This window comes from Patella vulgata, chromosome 4 (assembly GCF_932274485.2).
Source record: "Patella vulgata chromosome 4, xgPatVulg1.2, whole genome shotgun sequence".
Taxonomy (NCBI): domain Eukaryota; kingdom Metazoa; phylum Mollusca; class Gastropoda; family Patellidae; genus Patella; species Patella vulgata.
Window position 1 is genome coordinate 31,914,046 of NC_065882.2, and position 23,899 is coordinate 31,937,944.

A 23,899-nucleotide genomic window follows, 5' to 3' on the forward strand; every position below is an offset into this window, starting at 1 on the left:
GAATGAATGCATTTGACCTACAATGCTGTAATTTTGTGACTATTTGACCTATTTTACTAAATCTTTTTTCTTTGAGTACCTTGAGACAATTACTTCAAATCTGCAGATTCAGATTTTCGAATTTCGAAAATTGTCGCTGTGATTTCGAACCGGTATTTATGACCAATTTGACAACTTCTTTAATAATTGTACGATTTTCATGGAATTTAGCATGTAAGCACATCTTACGGATGCGACTTCAAAAATATGATTAGAAATTTGCTAAATTATCTCGCCTTAATGAAATTAAGGATCAAAATTTTAAAAAAAATCATCGAAATATAGGTCAGAATGACCTAAAAATTTTTTTCGATACTAGACAAGTAATTACTGATTCATATACAAAATATGGAGTTTGTCGATCGAACCGGAAATGCCACCATCTTGAAACGTGAAAAGTCCTAATAACTTTTGCAATATTGCACTTACAGACATGGGAGTCATATTTTCTGAATCCCTGAAAGTATGCCTAAAAAACGTTCAGAGCAGAATTTTGATTTAGGTCAACTAATGGCCGCCATTTTGAAGTGAATATGAAAAATAGCGAAAAATCAACATTTACGGTCTTCTAAACAAACACAATAGGGCATAGTATGTTCAATACGTCTCCTATTTCTGAAATTAATACATTTCAGGATAGCCGGGATACGGGTCGAATGTTTGGTATTTGAATGTTTCAAAAATTCGAATTTCGCCTTTGATGTTTTCTGTGCCGACAGGGTTGTGTTCGAATGTAGGCCCGCGCATGCGCGTCACAACCCTACTATCGTGCACACCAACTCGAAACTCACTGGGTATCTGGCTTACGGTCCCAAGCACAATTCCAAACAAGAAATTTTAGGGCCCGACCCATAGGGGACGAGCGGTGGCTATTTTCCCGGGGGTACGTAAAAAAAAACCAAGAAAATAGAGATGGAACTAGGTGTTCGATTTTAATTTGGAGACAATTTTTGGATGAGCCGAGGTCGGAAATTGGGGGTTACCCGAAGTTTCAAAGAGATAGGTCCATTTTGTAAAAAAAATCCCTTCATAACAAACATTTAGCTGCTTTTGCGCATGCACAACGGTGGAACCAAAGGTACCATGTCTACCAAATTCCAGCTAGGAACTTTTCACGTTGGTACCTAGGTGCCCTGAAAATTTCAAGGCGATACCTGCATTCCTTCAAGTCATTTGTTCTTGGCACGGCTCCAGGGTGGCTGCCGTTCTCCAGATACGGCTTCCGTAAGGGGGAAAAAGGGAGAATTTTGCCACGACACCGGAACGGATTGTCCGAGAACCATGAAATTTGGACACAATATGCCTATTACCACCCCGGATTCTGTAATTTACTCCCATTTTGATCCGATTCAAAAAAAAAGAGTTTTAGCAAAAAAAACAATTTTCGGAATTTAATATTAGTTTTAATTAATTTTGAAATTGTAAATGCAAAGGGATTTTATCGCCTCTTTCGTATGTGATAGGTATTAGTACTATACACATTATCCTTAAAAGACAATTTTTTAAAATGACTGCAACGATGTTTGCGAAACTAAAATCCAAAATGGCCTATTTTGACGATCCACCGTCACTTACCAAACCACTCCGAAATATACCTAAAATCCCCAAATCGACCGTAATTTCTTTTGAATTCGCGCATGCGCTACGCTGGAACCAAAGGTACAATGACTACCAAATTCCGGCGAGGAACTTTTCACGTTGGTACCTAGGTGACCTGATAAATTCAAGGCGATACCTGCATTCGTTCAGGTCGTTTGTTCTTCACATGGTTCCTGCCATTCGGCTTTTTCCGTCATTTACGGCCTCAGTAAGGACGAAAAAAGTGAAATTTCGCCACAGCACCGATTGTCCGAAAACCATGAAATTTGGACACAATACGCCCATTACCACCCCGGACTCTGTGCCTTACTCCCATTTTAATCCGATTAAAAAAAAGAGTTTCAGCAACAAAAAAAAGATTTTCGGAATTTAAATTTGGTTTTAATTCATTTTGAAATTGCAAATGCAAAGGGATCTTATAGCCTCTTCCGTATGTGATTGCTATTAGTACTATACACATTATCCTTAAAAGACATTTTTTTAAAAATGACCCCAACACTAAAGATAGGTTGCCAGGCAACGAAACATACGCCCACAGCAGCTAAATCGTCCGGGCAGTCAACAAGAGTTGTCGCATATTTTACTTTTTTCGGTAATGGAACATTTATAATACACTAAAATCTGATTAGAGCAACAACTCAGAAAACAATTAGAATTTATTTGGTTTTTATAAAGTTCTGCCCCATGCTAACGTTTTGTATACAAAACTTTTAATACTGTATCATGGATTTAGCTGTTCCAAGTCATAAAAATTCATTGAAAATCAATATACTTGTTCGCCTCAAGATCTTAAACTCTGTGTATCAATCTGAAGTCAATCGGATATTAACTTTGGCCTCTAGAGCGTCCACAAGATTTTTCAAAGTGATCAAGGGCCATAACTTTGGCAGTAATTATCAGAAATCTTTGAAAATCAATAGGATTCTTCACCTCGTGACCTCAAACACTGTGTATAAATTTAAAGTCAATGAGATATTAACTTTAGCCTTTAGAGCATCCACAAGGTTTTTTGAAGTGATCAAGGGCCATAACTCTGGCAGTAATTATCGAAAATCACTGAAAATGAATAGACTTCTTCGTCTCATGACCTTAAATACTGTGTATAAATTTAAAGTCAATCGGATATTAACTTTGGCCTCTGGAGCGTCCACAAGATTTTTTTAAGTGATCAAGGGCCATAACTCTGGCAGTAATTATCGGATATCGCAGAAAATCAATAGGCTTCTTTGTCTCATGACCTTAAACACTGTGTATAAATTTAAAGTCAATCGGATATTAACTTTGGCCACTAGAGCGTCCACAAGATTTTTTGAAGTGATCAAGGGCCATAACTCTGGCAGTAATTATCGGAAATTGCTGAAAATCAATAGGCTTCTTCGTCTCATGACCTTAAACACTGTGTATAAATTTAAAGTCAATCGGATATTAACTTTGGCCTCTAGAGCGTCCACAAGATTTTTTGAAGTGATCAAGGGCCATAACTCTGGCAGTAATTATTGGAAATTGCTGAAAATCAATAGGCTTCTTCGTCGCATGACCTTAAACACTGTATATAAATTTAAAGTCAATCGGATATTAACTTTAGCCTCTAGAGCGTCCACAATTGCCGGACCGACGGACGGGGGCGACGACAATATACGACCACATTTCAATGTGGGTGTATAAAAACCGAAATCGCCTATTTTGACTTTATCATACATTAAATTTATATGCATGCCATTAATTTTTATTCGTACATTGTCGTCGCCCCCGTCCAGCCGGCTAAAGTTAGTATGCGATTACTTTAAATTTTTACACAGTGTTTAAGGTCATGAGACGAAGAAGCCTATTGATTTTCAGCGATTTCCGATAATTACAGTCAGAGTTATGGCCCTTGATCACTTCAAAAAATCTTGTGGACGCTCTAGAGGCTAAATTTAGTATCCGATCGACTTTAAGTTTATAGACAGTGGTTAAGGTCATGAGACGAAGAACCCTATTGATTTTCAGCGATTTCTGATAATTACTGTCAGAGTTATGGCCCTTGATCACTTCAAAACATCTTGTGGACGCTCTAGAGGTTAAATTTTACTAATTCTTTTTTCTTTGAGTACCTTGAAACATTTACTTCAAATCGCTGTGATTTCGAACCGGAAGTTGAGACCAACTTCACAACTTCTTTAATAGTTGCACGATTTTTATGAAATTTAGTATGTAAGTAGATCTTATCGATGCGACTTGAAAAATTTCTTTAGAAATGTTCTAAATTACCTCCCCTTGATGAAATTAAGGATCAAATTTTTAAAATAAATCCACAAAATATAGGTCAGATTGCCTTGAATTTTTTTTTCTGTACTAGCTAAGAAAGTACTGATGTGTACACAAAAATATGAAGTCTGCCGATTGAACCGGAAGTGCCACCATCTTACGAATGCATTTGACCTACATTGATGTAACTTTGTGACTATTTGATCTATTTTACTATTTATTTTTCTTTGAGTACATTGAAACATTTACTTCAAATCTGCAATTTCGGATTTTCGAATTTCGAAAATTCGTCGCTGTGATTACGAACCGGAAGTTGAAACCAATTTGACAACTTCTTTAATAGTTGCACGATTTTCATGAAATTTAGTATGTAAGTAGATCTTACCGATTGCGACTTGAAAGATGTCATTAGAAATTTTTTTAAATTATCTCTTCTTGATGAAATTAAGGATCAAAGTTTTCAAAAAAAATTGACGAAATATAGGTCAGATTGCCTTGAATTTTTTTTTCTGTACTAGCTTAGACAGTATTGATGTGTGCACAAAATATTTTGCAACATTTTAATACAGCCATGGGAGTTACATTTTCTGAATCCTTGAAGGAATGCCTAAAAATCTATCGGATTTGAATTTTGAACTAGGTCAATTGATGGAAACCATTTTGAACTGAATATGAGAAAAATTGAAAAATCGACGATAACAGACATGAAAATGAAAACAATAGGCCGTAGTTAGGAGAATATTTCTCCTATTTCGAAAATAAATACATTTCTGGATAGCCGGGATCAGGGTCCAATTTATGGTATTTGAAAATGTCACAATTTTGAATTTTGCCTTTGTCGTTTTTCGTGCCGACTGAGTTGTTTACGAGTGAAAAATCGCATTAACTTCGCGAGTTTTTGACCGATTTTAATTGTTTTTTTTATCTTGTTGAGATTCTTTATATGACCCTTGACATGTAACAGGAAGTGATTGTGAATATAAAAGCTTAAATATCTGCTTAGCAGATCTAGTTAGGCTTTCAGACTTTTGTCTGAAAGCCTATTGTGATTACTAAAATTATTATTTATTTTTAGGCTTTCAGACTTTGAAAGACTATTGTTTTTACAAAAATTATTATTATTATTATTTTTTTCTGCGGGAGCCTATTTCTCAGTGCCTGTAACAGATACCAATATGGGACCTAATTTTCTATTGGGAAACCATGTGGTGGCTACTTGATAAACTATTTTTGAAACTTCTGCGCAGACCGGAAGTGGCCGAATATCGTGCGGTGCCAAAAAATTAAAAAACGGCCGTAGCTTCGTCAATTCTGTACCTATTTTCATACAAATGACATTTTCAGAAACCCAGAGTCTTTTGTCGGACGATAGCAGTTGAAAATTTCGAAATTTCGAAACTTCGTCGCTGACTTCTAGCGTTCGAAAAATGAAAAATTTTGTTTAACAGACAATTTTTGTTATTTTTCACAATTTTCAAATTTGACCTACATTTTTGGATACCTGAAGACCATCCGATTCTAGAAATATAAGTTTCATTCCGAGTTATCGCCCTTTATTTTTCGATTTTTTTCAAATTTTCTGCCCATTTCCCAACCCTTATATTTTTGGGAAAGGATAAATCGATATTTCTGAAAGTCCTGGAACATAAAGCTATATAGTCAGACCGCTGGATAAATCAATTTCAACAACGGTCCGGAAACCGGAAGTAGTCGAAATAATGTCTGATATTTCGTAAAAAAATCAAAAAATGGGTGTTTTGGGGGAAAAACTCGATTTCTCCGTCCAATATCAATGGATTAAACGAATTAAGCTTTCGTTGAGTGGCCCGAGGAATGGACTGTCATATTATGCCCAATTTATACGGATACTATGACCAAGCAGCAAAATATGACAAGCTGAAAATCAAGAATTTTCTGATTTGGGGCGTTTTTGGACGCCTATATCTCGAAATCTTAACCGCAACTTTTTTTTTAACTTTCTCTATCGAGAGTCCATTCGATAGACTTGTGAATTATGCCATCCAATAAGACTTTGAAATGTCTGGAATATGATAAAAAAAGGGACTGAAAATCGAAAAAAGTCGAAAAATCGTGAAATTTTGCAAAATGCTCTATTACTTTATTATTTAAACAAATTTTTACAAAAAGATTACAGATTCGGATAGCTGACCTAATTACGATTCTAACGATGTATAATATGTATTGAGTTATTGAAATTTAATTTTCGATATTTTGACATTTTTGCATTTTTGGTACCTTTGAACATTGGATTTCTCAGGGTCATTTTATCTGATCAGATAATGTAATATATCATTACAGAGCCCTGCCGCTATTTAATTGCCCAAACTGGTTATTAAAACTATTCCGACAATAATCTCCATACCAAAGTATTCAAAAAATGAAAAAAAAAGGTTAAAAAATTGTCGCTCTTGCGAAAAGCTGGATTTCTCGGTCAGATATTACCGGACCAAAAGAAGTAAAGTGTCTTTGGATAGCCCCATTAATGGACTATTATATGGCATCTCAATGGTTCAATTTCGATGGTTATAAAATAAATTGTGGTACGCCAAAAATCTAGTATTTTCCGTTTTTGGAGCCTTTTTAGACGTCTTTTTCTCGAAAACGACAACTCCGATTTTTCTGAAACTTTTTTAACGCAGAGTCCTATGGGTGGGCTATGTTGTGAGTCCAACAATAAAAGCATTGAAATAACATAAGTTGTCCAAAAAGAGCCTCAATCATGGAAAAAAGTTGAAAAATCCTTAGATTACTGAAAATGATCTTCTAATTTTCTTTCTTTGGAAAACAGCTGAATGGATTATTCTGAAACTTCTTGTACAGAAGGTAAGGTAACCAAACAACTTGTTAAAGCTATCTCGACAATGATCCAAAAAACGGAAGTAGTCGAAAAAATTTCGGATATTTTGAGAAAAAAAAAACGTAAAAATTAAAAAAATGGAGATCTTGCGAAAAAAGTGATTACTACGCCAGATTTCACCGAATCAAAACAACTAAAGTGTCATTGGATAGTTCGAACAATGGACAATCTTATGAGATCTAAATGGTAAAAATTCGCGGGTGAGGCAATATATAATGGAACGCTGAAAATCTATTATTTTCCTTTTTGGAGCCTATTCAGATGCTTTTATTTCGAAAACTTCTCTTATTTCCTTTCTTAAACTTCTGTTACTTAGAGTCCTAACGGTGGTCTATGGTGTGAATCCAAATTTCAAAGCCTCAATATAGTATAAATGGTCCAAAAGGGCCACAATCTTTGAAAAGAAGTCGAAAAATCGTTATATCTGTAAATCTGCTTCTAATGGTATAAGGGAGGTAAAACTGTCCAATGGATCTTTCTGAAACTTCTGGTACAGGAAATTAAGTTCCCATAGCACTTGTTAAATCTATCCCGATAATGATCCGTAAACAGGAAGTAGTCAAATAAATATTCGATATTTAAAAAAAAAAGACAGAAAAAAAAATCGGTGCTCTTGCAACAATCGGGATTTCATCGTCGGGTGTGACCGGATCAAAACATCTAAAGTATCGTTTGGTAGCTCGATAAATGGGCTATTGTATGACACACTTCCTGTCTGATTTCTGAAAGCCGGTTCAGTGCTGCTTGCAGGTCTAGTTATTATTATTATTATTCAAATTCCATTTTGATTAGATCTCAGCAACGGCTTGTCGCATCGTTTCGATTTCTTCGGTTTTACTGGGAATGTGGGTATGACTTAAAGGATAAAACTGTTTTGAACGTTCTGCGACAATGCGAAATGTCCGAGATCACTGAAGCTATCGTTTTAAAAAATATTGCAGTAATTTTAACAATAATCGTTGGATTTTAACTTTCGGTACATTTTGGCATAGCCGGAGACAGGGCACATAGCTACGCTACTTTTGATTTTTGATTTCCGGCAAATCTTCGCAGATATTAGGCGCCAAATTTAGAAAATTTAAATTTTTACAAAAATTTTTTTTATTTATGAATATTTTTTAGTCGTGTTTTACACAGAATCAAAGTGTCATCTGACTTGAGCAAAAATGTAAATTATTTTTTTGTCTCCGTAATTTTCCTTGGCCGCCATTGGCTAATTCAGTTTTTCAGTCCTAGATTAATTATTTATTGTTCGATTTGTATAAAACAAAGTTCATATGCACCCTTGTGTCTCAATTGTCCTTTTTTTGTTACCGATAGAGTTATCTGTCGGCACCGGAAGTGGCGTAATTTTTCCAAAAACTACAATTTTGACAGTTAGGTACCATATTCCGAAAGCAAATATTATTTTTTTCAAATCTGGTATAACTGAAAGGGTGCGCCCTTTAAAGGCGCACAAAATGTTGGGTCCAGTTTTTTTAATTTCGATTCCGTTTTCGGGCTATTTCGATTAAAAGGTGAAAAAAGGTGTAAAATTAAGCTATTTACAACCCATCCAGCGTTTACATATTTTAAAATATTTTTTCGTAACTTTCATAAACTCGTAGCAATAATAAATACGGAGAGAATGTATGTGAAAATTAATTTGTAATATGCACAGTTGCCGAGATATGGTCAATTTTGCATCAGACACTCTTTACGCTATTGTGCCTTTAAAAGAGTCAATTATTATTGGATTTTCATAAAAGTGACACCATTTGATGCATAAAGTCAATTGTGACTAGTTCAACTCAATTTCAATGTCACCGGAAATGTCGAAATTTGGGCAAAAACTGTATTTACAGCCTTCGAAACAAATAATTTATTCAAATAAGTCGTATTTGTTGTTTGTTTAAGATTTTGATATTTGATTCTTATCAACTAAAAGAATGAACCCATACGATCATATAGATATCACAAAATGGTTTTTAACTTGTTCAGTTGCGGAGAAATAGGCAATTTTCAACAGGTCACTTTTCAAGGTTTTTTGTCCATAAAAGTGTCAATTATTATTCGATTTTTATGAAATTTTCACTGTGTGATACCTAATGCTATTTACGATTTCATACAAGTAATTTTTTGGCAAAAACTGTATTTTTAGCCTTCAAAACAGATATTTTATTCAAATGAGTCTGACTTGTAATGTTTTTAAAATTATGATATTTGATTCCAATCAAAAAATAGATTGAACCCATACGATCATACAGATACCAGAAAATGGTTTCTAACTTGTACGGTTGCAGAGAAATAGACGGTTTTCTACAAGTCACTTTTCAAGGTTTTTGGTCTATAAAAGTGGCAATTATTATTCGATTTACATAAAATTTTCACCATGTGATGCCTTATGCCATTTCCGATTTCATAAAACTAATTGAACATTGAAGTACTGTACACTTACATGTAACAAATGTATAAAATAAATTGATATTGGAGGATTTGGTTGATTCGGCGTCCATTTTGTTTGATGTGTGCAATGCTTATGTGGAAACCTGTTTAATTGTTTCATTGTTACCGGAAGTGACATATATTTAGGGTAACATGGCACCGTTGAAACCCGTCATTACTGCATCGCAGTTCTAGTTTTGTTTATAGTTTTATTAATTGACTGTTTTCGCTAACTTAAAAAATCATGCAAACTGAAAAATAAAGTAATTTATGGTTAAAACTTTTTATGGCATGTAAATAGAATACATACAAACGTGTATAGTAAAATTTACTGCAACCAGTAACAAACTATCTCTTGATACAGGCGTATCTGTTTTATGGAATAATCTACCAATTAGTTTAAGATATTGTACAGATCTATATTCTTTTAAAAAAAAACTATTTAAAACACAGTTATTTAAACGGGCTTTTAACCGACGCTACATGTCCATAATCTTGATTTTTTAAAGATTAAATTGTCACTCTGTAAAGTGTCCCTAATCAAGTTACATGGAAGGGTGCACTATAATAATATATAGTAAAATTTCGATTTATAGTATTAATATTACTTTGTCCCCTTTATTTGAAAAACATCTCTCCGATGATAATAATAAATTTGAATTACTTCTCCGTACTAGTTGGAAACGTAATTGTCTAAGGTCTAAATGAAAAGTTAAGTTTAATCAAATATAAAATTACAATGCTGTTTGTTTCAAAGCTGCGTTCGTTGGGTGGGCACGATGGCTAAGTGGGTAAGACGCTGGCTCGCTAGCCTGGAGGTCGGGTGTTCGATCCCTGCATTGGCCAGGAAAGTTCATCCAGATATTCCTGCGTTATTCCCCTATGTCAGTGATGCAGGACGGAGGATCTGACAAGGACAGCTGTCAATTCTATTTATACATGTAAAGGCGTGCACAAGCTTATTTGCACGTATTGGAAAACTGTTCGGTTGCTTTATTTGAGAAGATACTGATATTAAACTATAAGATTTGTCAAATTATTTTTTGGAAATTCTGATAAATTGGTAGCTCTTCGGGAAGCGTTCATCATATCGCCTACCCTGTTTGTGTATTGTACGTTTTTATAATAGCTAGCAAATAATTTATGATGTTTGAATACTTTCTGAAAGAACATAATTATAGCTCGTTATAGTCGTTCGGATGGGAAGAAAAACCGAGGTCCCGTGTACACATTGGTGTGCACGTAAAAGATTCCTTAGCAGTTGGTATTCGATATAAGAATAGGCCGTAGTGCCACTGTCCGGGCAAAATTTCCCTCATAGCACACTGTATTGCGTATGCCCATCTTAATTAGCCAAGGTCAAAACAGAACAGTAGGACGTTAAACCCCATTTCATTTCATTTCATTTCATTTCAAAGCTGCTTTGGGCTGTTCATCTAATTAATGTGATTTATAAAATTAAAGAATCCCCGCTCAACAGAATACACAACAGACTTGTAGAAGTAGAAGATTGTTTAATGGGTCGACATTTCGGGTGCATTACCCTTTATCAAGATTAAATTGTGATGATCCTGTGACGCCTTATATACAATAATGGTGATGACGTCACAGGATTTTTAAATTTATTTATGTACAGTATAAAGATTGTTAAAAAAAGAAAGAAAGGATCGTTAAATTTAATTGAAGTATAAGATTACATGTATGTACAAATTTTATTAAATTGCTAAAATGATTAGAAAAAATTGTTTAAAGATTGATGATAATTATGGAGCGATTTAAAGTGAATAGTAGAAAATGGTCTCCAGGATGGCTGATGCGGTGGTTGTTTCATCTTCTTCTGTATTGATGGGATAAGTTGATACGTATAGTCTCGGTCATCCAGAACCTCCTAGTCTTCAAACGTGCAGAGGAGGAATAAAAGACTAGAATTCTAGTCTTTTATTCCTCCTCTGCACGTTTAAAATCCTGTGACGTCATCACCATTATTGTATATAAGGCGTCACAGGATCATCACAATTTAATCTTGATAAAGGGTATTGCACCTGAAACGTCGACCCATTAAACAATCTTCTACTTCTACAAGTCTGTTGTGTATTCTGTTGAGCGTGAATTCTTTAATTTCATTTTACTACTCCGCCCCGCCGGTATCATCTTTTGATCCAGTCTCCACGCTGATGTATCAGCCTGTCCAGCTTTAATTACTCTCTAAGGGAGTGTTGCCGTACCCTAGAGAGAAAACACGCCAATTAAACAATACACAACATTGACATTCATTTTTTACCGGTCAGTTAATTAACACACCTCTACTGAAAACGCACTGTCACAGTTTTTCACCCCTAGCGTTAATTAACTCACCCCTCAGACAGTTTTTCACCCTTGTTAATTAACACACCTTATTTACAGTTTTAACGCGGTAATACAGAGTAAACGTCGGAAAATTAATTTTCTTTTAATACACGTACAAATAACAACCATGATTGAGAGTTCTCAGTGCAGTGATGTCAGAACTTGGCGAGAGTATCCGATTTTCACATAATGTCTCGTCTGTGATAAATGGTATGCATTTTACTATATTGCTTCAATTGTCAAGTAATTTCAAGAATGAATGTCAGAATATCGCGGAAGAAGAAAACTTTTAGATATTTTTTTTCTTTTATTTGGCATATTTTCGAATTTAGTCAATGAAAATGCAAACAGTATGCTGTGGACTTTTATTTTAACCTGACGCAACTTCACCGGAGGTGTGTAGAGTGTCCACAAGTTAAAAGGGGTGTTCGATCCCTGCATTGGCCAAGAAAGTTCACCCAGATTTTCCGGCGTGGTTCTCCCTTGTCAGTGATGCAGGACGGAGGGGCTGACAAGGAAAGCTGTCTAGTCGTTCGGATGGAACGAAAAACCTGAGGTCCCGTGTACACATTGGCGTGCACGTAAAAGATCCCTTGGCAGTTGGAATTCGATATAAGAGTATGCCGTAGTGCCGCTGTCCGGGCAATATTTCCCTCATAGCACACTGTATGGCTTATGCCCATCTTCATTAGCCCAGGTTAGGAGCAGAACAGTAGGACGTTAAACTCCATTTCATTTCATTTCCACAAGTTAAAAATGTGATATTTCGTACAATCAGGGGCTATAATCCATGAAGTTATGGGTCGATACATGCCAATATCAAAAGGAACCAAGATCTTTAAGAGATAGAGCTATATTTCAAGTTTCATCAAAATCAGATAAAAATGGTGACCTGAAGAGTTACCACAAATAAATTGTGGATGGATGGACAGGAGCGACAGCAATATACGTCCACATGAAAATGTAGGCGTATAAAAACTTACTGTGTTCATCACCATAGAAATCAGCGTCATGTAATGTTAACAAGGAATGACTAAACATGGCACAAAATACATATAATAATGGTATAATTCGATTTTTATCACATTCAGTCATGGGTAAACCTCTACCTAACATAGATAATAATGGTGTACTTGACCTGAAAATAATCAAAACGTCAGTTGAAAAAAAAGTACATAAGAAAGCTAAGTTGATTGACATATTACACTGACCTGCCAGTACCATTCAATCCCGAGAGGTCTGCATTATTTTCTTTAACACATTGAAAATTCGTAAAAATTGTTGAATATTGGATAAAAGCATTCAATTCATACTTGTATCCAATTTAAATCTGACGTTCTAATTTTGATAATGAGCCTCCAATTTACTACTGTTTAATTTATCGACCAGTGTTCATTTATGAGCATCTCAGTTAATTATCAAACCTGGTCAAAAATTAGTTGAACCATTCAATTTCCCTAATATGTGATTCAGACAGGTTGCCAGGCAACGAAACATACGCCCACAGCAGCTAAATTGTACACGTAGTCAACAAGAGTTGTTGCATATTTTTACTTTTTTCGGTAATGAAACATTTATAATACATTAAAATCTGATTAAGAGTAACAACTCATTAAGTAATTATCAGAAAACCATCAGAATTTGTTTGGTTTTTATGAAGTTCTGCCCCATGCTAACGTTTAGTATACGAAACTTTAACATCATGGATTTAGCTGTTCAAGTCATAAAAATTCATTGAAAATCAATATACTTGTTCGTTTCAAGATCTTCAACTTTGTGTATCAATCTGAAGTCAATCGGATGATAACTTTAGCCTCTAGAGTGTCGCAAGATTTTTCAAAGTGATCAAGGGCCATAACTTTGGCAGTAATTATCGGAAATCGTTGAAAATCAATACGATTCTTCATCTCATGACCTTAAACACTGTGTATAAAATTAAAGTCAATTGGATATTAACTTTAGCCTCTAGAGTGTCCACAAGCAATTGTGGACGCCGGACTGATGGACGGGGGCGATAACAATATACAAACAACCACATTTCAATGTGTTCATTTACACAATGTGTTCATTTTTGTTGGGAGGAAGCAAAGCTTACAATCATAATATTTGTATCTTTATATCCATTAGAACAGTAATTCCCACACTGATTTGTTATACAACACAAACACAAACTAGAACTGCGAAGCAGTAATGACGGGTTTCACCGGTGCCACGTTACCCTAAACATATGTCACTTCCCGGCCAATGCAGGGATCGAACACCCGACCTCCAGGCTAGCGAGCCAGCGTCTTACCCACTTAGCCATCGTGCCCACCCAACGAACGCAGCTTTGAAACAAACAGCATTGTAATTTTATATTTGATTAAACTTCACATTTCATTTAGACCTTAGACAATTACGTTTCCAACTGGTACGGAGAAGTAATTCAAATTTATTATTATCATCAGAGAGATGTTTTTCAAATAAAGGGGACAAAGTAATATTAATACTATAAATCGAAATTTTGTTACTATATATTATTATAGTGCACCCTTCCATGTAACTTGATTAGGGACACTTTACAGAGTGACAATTTAATCTTTAAAAAAATCAAGATTATGGACATGTAGCGTCGGTTAAAAGCCCGTTTAAATAACTGTGTTTTAAATAGTTTTTTTTTTTAAAGAATATAGATCTGTACAATATCTTAAACTAAATGGTAGATTATTCCATAAAACAGATACGCCTGTATTAAGAGATAGTTTGTTACTGGTTGCAGTAAATTTTACTATACACGTTTGTATGTATTCTATTTACATGCCATAAAAAGTTTTAACCATAAATTACTTTATTTTTCAGTTTGCATGATTTTTTAAGTTAGCGAAAACAGTCAATTAATAAAACTATAAACAAAACTAGAACTGCGATGCAGTAATGACGGGTTTCAACGGTGCCATGTTACCCTAAATATATGTTACTTCCGGTAACAATGAAACCATTAAACAGGTTTCCACATAAGCATTGTACACATCAAATAAAACAGATGCCGAATCAACCAAATCAAGCAATATCAATTCATTTTATACATTTGTTACATGTAAGTGTACAGTACTTCCGGTGATAATGAAAATGTTCAATTAGTTTTATGAAATCAGAAATAGCATAAGGATTCATATGGTGAAAATTTTATGTAAATCAAATAATAATTGCCACTTTTATAGACTTGTAGAAAAACGTCTATTTCTCTGCAGAAAGCTTTGACTTTGCACCATTGAGCATATGAACCTTGTTTTATACAAATCGAGCAATAAATAATTAACCTAGAACCCATAAACTGAATTAGCCAATAGCGGCCAAGGTGAATTATCGATACAAAAAATTTTCATATTTTTGCTCAAATCACATGACCCTTTAATTATAGGTAAAGCGCCATAAAAAAATATTCATAAATAAAAAAGTTTTTTGTCAAAATTTGGCGCCTAATATCTTCGAAGATTAATCGAAAATCAAAAATCTAAACAATCGTAGCTATTTGCCTTGTCTCAGGCGCCTTGTCTCAGGCTATGTCAAAATGTATCAAATGTTAAAATCCGACAATTATTGTTATATTACGGCAATATTTCAAAAAACGACAACTTCGGTCATTTCGCATTGTCACAGAAAGTTCGAAATAGCTTTAATCTCTAAGTCACACCCACTTTTCCAGTAAAACCGAAGACATCGAGTTGATCCGACAAATATCCTTGAACTTATGTCACTTCTGGTATCAATGAAACCGTTAAACAGATTTCCACATAGGCATTGCACAAATAGATGCAGAATCAACCAAATCTAGCAATATCAATTGCATCTATACATTTGTAACCATGTGTTACATATGACAAAAAAGTGATCCTAACAAAATCTGTTACTAATTACCGATAAGTTAGGTAACTTTCTAATGGGAAAAAAATCTATATGATCGTATTGATCCAATCTATATGTCCATTGGAATCAAATATCATAATGTTAAATGAATAATAAATATAACTCACTTCAAAAAAATATTTGTTTTGAAAGCTAAAAATACAGTTTTTGTCCAAATGACATTACTTCCGGTGATAATGAAAATGTTAAATTAGTTCTATTAAATCATAAATGGCATAAGGCATCACATGGTGAAAATTGTATGAAAATCGAATAATAATTTACACTTTCATAGACAAAAAACCTTGAAAAGTGACTTGAAGAAAATCGTCTATTTCTCTGCATCCGTACAAGTTAGAAATGTTTTTATGGTATCTGTATTGTCGTATGGGTTCATTCTATTTGTTGATTGGAATCAAATATAATAATTTTAAAAACATTACAGATCAGACTCATTTGAATAAAATATCTGTTTTGAAGGCTAAAAATACAGTTTTTGACCAAATGACGTCATTTCCGGTGATGGTAAAAATGTTAAATTGGCTTGACCTAGTACAAATTGGTTTTAGGCATCAAATGGTAAAAACAAATTGAAAATCGAATGATAATTGACTCTTTTACAGGCAAAATAATTTGAAACATGACGCATGCAAAAATTGCCTGTTTCTCGGCAACCGCTCATATTACAAACTAATTTTCACATACATTCTCTTCGAATGGATTATTGCTACGATTTTATGAAAGTTACGAAGAAATATTTTAAAATATTTTACACCATTTTTCACCTTTTAATCGAAATAGCCCGAAAACGAAATCGAAATTAAGAAAACTGAGTCCGATGTTTTGTGCACATTTGCATGGCGCATCTTTTTGGTAATGTCAAATTTTGAAAAAATAATATTTAGTTTTAAAAAGTGATACCGAACTGTCAAATTTGTAGTTTTTGGTAAAATTATGTCACTCCCGTTGCCGACAGGAAACTTTAACGGTAACAAAAAAAATGAAATTTCGGAAAATGGACCTTATGAACTTTCTATCACACATATCGAACAATAAATAATTAATCTAGGATCGAAAAACTGAATTAGCCAATGGTGGATAACCCGATTTACTGAGACAAGAATTGTTCACATTTTTGCTCAAGTTAGATGACCATTTAATCCTGTGTAAAATACCATCAAAAAATATTTTTTGTAAAAATTTAAATTTTCAAAATTTCGCGTCTAATATAAGTGAAGATCTGTCAAGAAATCAAAAATCTGAAGTACCGTATCTATTTGCCCTCTCTCCGGCTATGTCAAAATGTGCCAAATGTTAAAATCCGTTGATTATTGTAAATATTACGGCGACATTTAAAAAAAAGACAACTTCGGTGATTTCGGACATTTCACATTGTCACAGTTAAACCAAAGATATCGTACAGATCCGCCAAGTAGTTTCTGAGATATGCTCAAGTGGAAAATAAAACGGTCAATGTGTTGGATGATTGTTTTTTTGGTAAAAACAATCATCACTAGAATTGCGCGCAATGCTGAAGGCTTTCACAGTCGCAAAGGCGTCACACGATCGCCAGATGCATGACAAAAGACTATCCCCACCACTCCCCCCCAAAAAAAACACACTCTAGCATAACTCAGATATTGACCCCTAAACATGCTCCAACTCGTAAAAATACGCTGTTTTCAATTTTCGATCTCTTTTTTGGGCTACCCATGACAATTAGAAAAATTGTACAAGGGTTTCACACAATACACTACCCAGTAGAATCTCGATTAAGCAAGTTTGAAAAAAATCATTGGCGGCTTTTCCGAGAAAAGTAATTATATAACTGTTAAATTAAACAACGGATAACTCCTTCCTCTTAAAATGATTTATATAATTAGTAAATAATTATTATTATCTAATGATTGTTGTTTTGTGACATATATAGTGTAACCAATATATACATTGTACTTTTATAATCAATATGATACTGTGCATTAGTCGTGTTTCTGTTCTTATGAATTTAATTTCTTCATGCAATATTTGTAAATCGCCAGTAGGAATAAATGTCTCTTATATAGATACATTAAGCTGGCTGGAAATTACACGGTAGGCTAGCCTTGGGGTCTGTTTGTAAATCGCCAGTAGGAATAAATGTTTCTTACATAGATTCATTATGCTGGCTGGAATTTGCACGGTAGGCTAGCCTTTGGGACTGCGTTGTATCATACGGTCTGTCATTGAGTCAACTGGCGGGGTTTCGATTCCCCGGTTGTACGTGACAAGGAGTAGGGTCGCCTGTCCAACCTCGTGGTTTTTCTCCGGGTCCTCCGGTTTCCTCCCACTGCTAATGACCCCTACGCGCAAGCAAATTATTGAAATAAAAAATAATGAACCGTATGTTAGTCCCGAAATGACCTCTAAACATGCTCGTACAGTGCCGCTAGTCTTCTTTTATATAGAATTCCTACCGCCAAGGGATCTTTTACGGCCACACCAATGTGTACACGGGACTTCGGAATCGCGTTCATGTCAGCTACTCAAATATGTAACTGGTTCAAAAATTGATTGAATATTCAATGAAATATCGCCAATTTTCTGGTTTCGTGCACCTTAAAGATTTGACGTCACTATTAAAATTTTAATATTAATTACAGATAGAGTCCATGCTCAAACAGCGTCACGCCTTTTATCACAGGTACAATATTCGATACTACTGTACGATACTACTGCAACTGCTTAACAAATTGGACTTTCTTATAAACAGCGCGAGCCGTCGATTTCTATCCAGATGATTACCGGTATAAGATAATTTTGACAAAGAAGCAACAATATTAATTCAAAGACTAATTATTACACACAGCTATCAACTATTTCTGTTACAGGGTCACTATACCCATATTTTGGATAGAAGAAAACACTCATAGTTGAAATAATTTTAGTTCAAATATGATCACTGATAAAAGCACTCTTGAATTGGCTCTATACGTTGACAAAACGTACAGATTGTATCCCCTCTTATGTTTCGCTTAACAATGAAAGGTGCCATGTTCAATTTTCGATCCCTTTGTTCTGCTACTCCTGAAATTTGGAACTGTTGTACAATGGTTTAATATATAACACTACTGATAGGCCTCTCTGTAGAAGAAGTTCCAAAAAAATATTATGTTAACTTTTCGAGAAATAGACCTCTAAAAATGCTCCAAATCGTAAAAATACGACGTTTTCGATTTTTGATCTCTGTTTTCGGCTACCCATGACAATTAGAGAAATTGTACAATGTGTTCACAAGATACACTACTCATTAGACTCTCGACTGAGAAAGTTTTAAAAAAATCGTTGGGGGCGTTTCCGAGAAACATGAGTCTAGAAATGCTCGCACCGAAAAAATGAAAGCGACAAAGTTTCAAAATTCGACGTTTTTGAACTGCTATCAACTCAGAAATGTCTCCGGCTATGCAAAAATGTAAATATCAGAAAAATCGGTTGAGAATTAGCAGAATTGTGGCCGATTTTCAATTTGCGTGCACGTTAAAGATTTGACGCATTTCCGGTATGCGCACAAATTTAGTTTTACATTTAAGCACTAACCACCACCCAGTTTCCCTGGAGAAAACCAAACTTCAGACCTCTATCTCTTATAGTTGCTGAGAAATAGGCTCCCTCAAATAAAAAAAAATAATAATAATAAGAAGACCTGCAAGCAGCACTGAACCGGCTTTCAGGAATCAGACAGGAAGTGTGTCATACAATAGCCTATTTATCGAGCTACCAAACGATACTTTAGATGTTTTGATCCGGTCACACCCGACGGTGAAATCCTGATTGTTCCAAGAGCACCGATTTTTTTACTGTCTTTTTTTTAAAAATATCGAATATTTTTTTGACTACTTCCTGTTTACGGATCATTATCGGGATAGATTTAACAAGTGGTATGGGAACTTAACTTCCTGTACCAGAAGTTTCAGGAAGATCCATTGGACAGTTTTACGTCCCTTATACCACTAGAAGCAGATTTACAGATATAACGATTTTTCGACTTTTTTAAAATATTGTATCCCTTTTGGACCATTTATACTATATTAAGGCTTTTAAATTTGGATTCACACCCCAGACCAGCGTTAGGACTCTAAGTAACAGAAGTTTAAGAAAGGAAATAAGAGTAATTTTCGAGATAAAAGCGTCTGAATAGGCTCCAAAAAGGAAAATACTAGATTTTCAGCATCTCATTACGTAACCAGCGATTTTTTACCATTGAGATGTCATAAGATCGCCCATTGTTCGGGCTATCCAATGACACTTTAGTTGTTTTGATTCGTTGAAATATGGCGTTGTAATCACTTTTTTCGCAAGATCACCATTTTTTACTTTTTAGGTTGTTTTTTTCAAAATATCGGATATTTTTTCGACTACTTCCGGTTTTTGGATCATTGTCGGGATAGTTTTAACATGTTGTTTGAATAGGTAACTTTCTCATTTCTGCTCAAGTAGGATGATATTTTAACCCTGTGTAAAATAGCTTTATGAAGTTCTTTGGATACTTAACTTTCTGTACCAGAAGTGTCAGAAACATCCAATGAGTAGTTTTGGAAAAAAAGATAAATCAAAGAGCGTTTCCAAAAATTTAACGATTTTTCAATTTTTTTCAAAGTTTGAGGCCATTTTTGGACCACCTATATTATTTCAATGCTTTTCATTTTGGATTCACTATATAGACAACCGATAGGACTTTGAGTAAGAAAAGTTTAAGAAAAATCGTAGGGGTCGTTTTCGAGAAAATGGCGTCTCAGAATGTTAAAAAATCGGAAAATACTAGATTTTTCTTCATACAATAATTTATTTCCTTACCATCAAAATCGTATTATTTAGATACCATATGATGGTCCATTAATAGGGCTATCCAACGACACTTTAGTTCTTTTGGTCCGCTATTACCTAAGGGAGAAATCAATTTTTTCGCAAGTGTGACAATGTTTTTAACCTTTTTTTTTCATTTTTTTGAATACTTCCGGTATGGTTATTATTGTCGGAATAGTTTTAATAGCCGGTTTGGGCATTAAAATAGCCACAGGGCTCTGTAATAATATATTACATTATCTGATCAGATAAAATGCCCCTGAGAAATCCTATGTTCAAAAGTGCCAACAATGCAAAAAAATTAAAATATCGAAAATTAAATTTCAATAACTACATACATATTATACATCGTTAGAATCGTAATTAGGTCAGCTATAAGAATATACAACCTTTTTTTGAAAATCTCTTAAAATACAAAAAATAGTAGTGCATTTTCCAAAATTTCACGATTTTTCGACTTTTTTCGATTTTCAGTCCGTTATTTCACCTATTCCAGATATTTCAAAGTTGTAATGGAATGCTTCGTACACAAGACTACCACAAGGTCTCTCGATAGAGAAAGTTTCATAAAAATCGCTGGTGTAGTTTTTGAGATACAGGCGTCCAAAAATGCTAAAAATCAGAAAATACTTGATTTTCAGCGTGCCATATTTTGCTGCCTGATCATAGTATCCGCAGGAATTGGGTATCATTCAGTGGTCCAATCACCGCCCGACCAAATGATACCTTAATTTGTTTAATCCGTTGATATCGGACGGAGAAATCGTGTTTTTACCAACAAACACAAATTTTTCACGTTTTTTTCAAAATATCGCATATTATTTCGACTACTTCCGGTTAAAGGATTCTTGTCGAAATTGCTTTATAAGTTGGTATTGGACTATAACTTCATGTTCCAGAAGTTTCATAATAATAATAATAATAATAATAACTAGACCTGCAAGCAGCACTGAACCGGCTTTCAGGAATCAGACAGGAAGTGTGTCATACAATAGCCTATTTATCGAGCTACCAAACGATACTTTAGATGTTTTGATCCGGTCACACCCGACGGTGAAATCCTGATTGTTCCAAGAGCACCGATTTTTTTACTGTCTTTTTTTTTAAAATATCGAATATTTTTTTGACTACTTCCTGTTTACGGATCATTATCGGGATAGATTTAACAAGTGGTATGGGAACTTAACTTCCTGTACCAGAAGTTTCAGGAAGATCCATTGGACAGTTTCACCTCCCTTATACCACTAGAAGCAGATTTACAGATATAACGATTTTTCGACTTTTTTAAAATATTGTATCCCTTTTGGACCATTTATACTATATTAAGGCTTTTAAATTTGGATTCACACTCCAGACCAGCGTTAGGACTCTAAGTAACAGAAGTTTAAGAAAGGAAATAAGAGTAATTTTCGAGATAAAAGCGTCTGAATAGGCTCCAAAAAGGAAAATACTAGATTTTCAGCATCTCATAATATATATTACGTAACCAGCGATTTTTTACCATTGAGATGTCATAAGATCGCCCATTGTTCGGGCTATCCAATGACACTTTAGTTGTTTTGATTCGTTGAAATATGGCGTTGTAATCACTTTTTTCGCAAGATCACCATTTTTTACTTTTTAAGTTGGTTTTTTTCAAAATATCGGATATTTTTTCGACTACTTCCGGTTTTTGGATCATTGTCGGGATAGTTTTAACATGTTGTATGAATAGGTAACTTTCTCATTTCTGCTCAAGTACCCTGTGTAAAATACCATCAAAAAATATTCATAAATAAAAAAGGTTTTCGTAAAAAAAAATTAAAAAGGTTTTCGTAAAAAAAATTTTTTTTTTAAAATATCGGACATTTTTTCGACTACTTCCGGTTTTTGGATCATTGTCGGGATAGTTTTAACATGTTGTATGAATAGGTAACTTTCTCATTTCTGCTCAAGTACCCTGTGTAAAATACCATCAAAAAATATTCATAAATAAAAAAGGTTTTCGTAAAAAAAAATAAAAAAGGTTTTCGTAAAAAAAATTTTTTTTTTTAAATATCGGACATTTTTTCGACTACTTCCGGTTTTACGATCATTGTCGTGATAGATTTATGAAGTTCTTTGGATACTTAACTTTCTGTACCAGAAGTGTCAGAAACATCCAATGAGTAGTTTTTGAAAAAAAGATAAATCAAAGAGCGTTTCCAAAAATTTAACGATTTTTCAATTTTTTTCAAAGTTTGAGGCCATTTTTGGACCACCTATATTATTTCAATGCTTTTCATTTTGGATTCACTATATAGACAACCGATAGGACTTTGAGTAAGAAAAGTTTAAGAAAAATCGTAGTCGTCGTTTTCGAGAAAATGGCGTCTCTTCATACAATAATTTATTTCCTTACCATCAAAATCGTATTATTTAGATACCATATGATGGTCCATTAATAGGGCTATCCAACGACACTTTAGTTCTTTTGGTCCGCTATTAACTAAGGGAGAAATCAATTTTTTCGCAAGTGCGACAATGTTTTTAACCTCTTTTTTTTCATTTTTTGAATACTTCCGGTCTCTCGATAGAGAAAGTTTCATAAAAATCGCTGGCGTAGTTTTTGAGATACAGGCGTCCAAAAATGCTAAAAATCAGAAAATGCCATATTTTGCTGCCTGATCATAGTATCCGCAGGAATTTGGTATCATTCAGTGGTCAATCACCGCCCGACCAAATGATACCTTAATTTGTTTCATCCGTTGATATCGGACGGAGAAATCGTGTTTTTACCCACAACACCAATTTTTCACGTTTTTTTTCAAAATATCGCATATTATTTCGACTACTTCCGGTTTAAGGATTCTTGTTCAAATTGCTTTATAAGTTGGTATTGGACTATAACTTCATGTTCCAGAAGTTTCAGAAACGTCAATTCTGACATAAAACGAAACCCGAGCTCACCAAATGGGAAGAAAATTAGAAACAAATCGAAAAATAAAAGGCGATAACTCTGAATAAAACTTATATTACTGGAATCGGATGGACTTCAGGTATCCAAAAATGTAAGTCAAATTTGAAAATTTTGAAAAATAACAAAAATTGTCTCGTAAACAACATGTTTTCAATTTTCGAACGATAAAAGTCATCGACGAATGTTCGAAATTGAAAAATGTGAGATAGCCATTGTCTCTGAAAGCCTAATAACAAGACTTGCTTGCAAGACTGAAGGCTTTCACCGTGCCAAGGCGTCACACGATCGCCAGATGCATGACAAAAGACTTTCCTCACCACTCGCCCACACCCCACCCCCAAAAAAAACAACCCAATACACTAACATAACTCAGATATTGACAAGTTCTTTGTATTCGCATTGTATTCCCAAGCTGTACAAAAATATAACTTTTTCGAAAATCGGTTGGGAATTCACATAATTAGGGCCGGTTTTCAATTTTCGTGCACGTTAAAGATTTACACAACTTACGGTCTGTCTACAACTTTCGCAATAGTTATAAGTAATAATTGTTAAAAACAAGGGAAAAATCAATATTCAGAACACTATCTGTTAGTTTCAGAGATCTACACGAATTGTAAGTGGAATAAAAAAAACAACAAAAAACAGTTTTCCGAATGGGACAAAAGCAGTCTTTTAGTCTCAGATAACAAATAAAATACCAA

The 23,899-nt window shown here is 34.4% G+C and overlaps 1 protein-coding gene across 1 annotated transcript in view; it reads right to left on the reverse strand.

Moving 5' to 3' along the window:
- Positions 1–23,899, reverse strand: part of LOC126817143 (ubiquitin-protein ligase E3C) — a 477,264-nt gene that overhangs the window by 176,248 nt on the left and 277,117 nt on the right. The window contains exon 13 of the mRNA XM_056100098.1: positions 12,517–12,671. Coding sequence (XP_055956073.1) covers positions 12,517–12,671 — 155 coding nt within the window. The remainder of the gene's footprint in view (positions 1–12,516; positions 12,672–23,899) is intronic.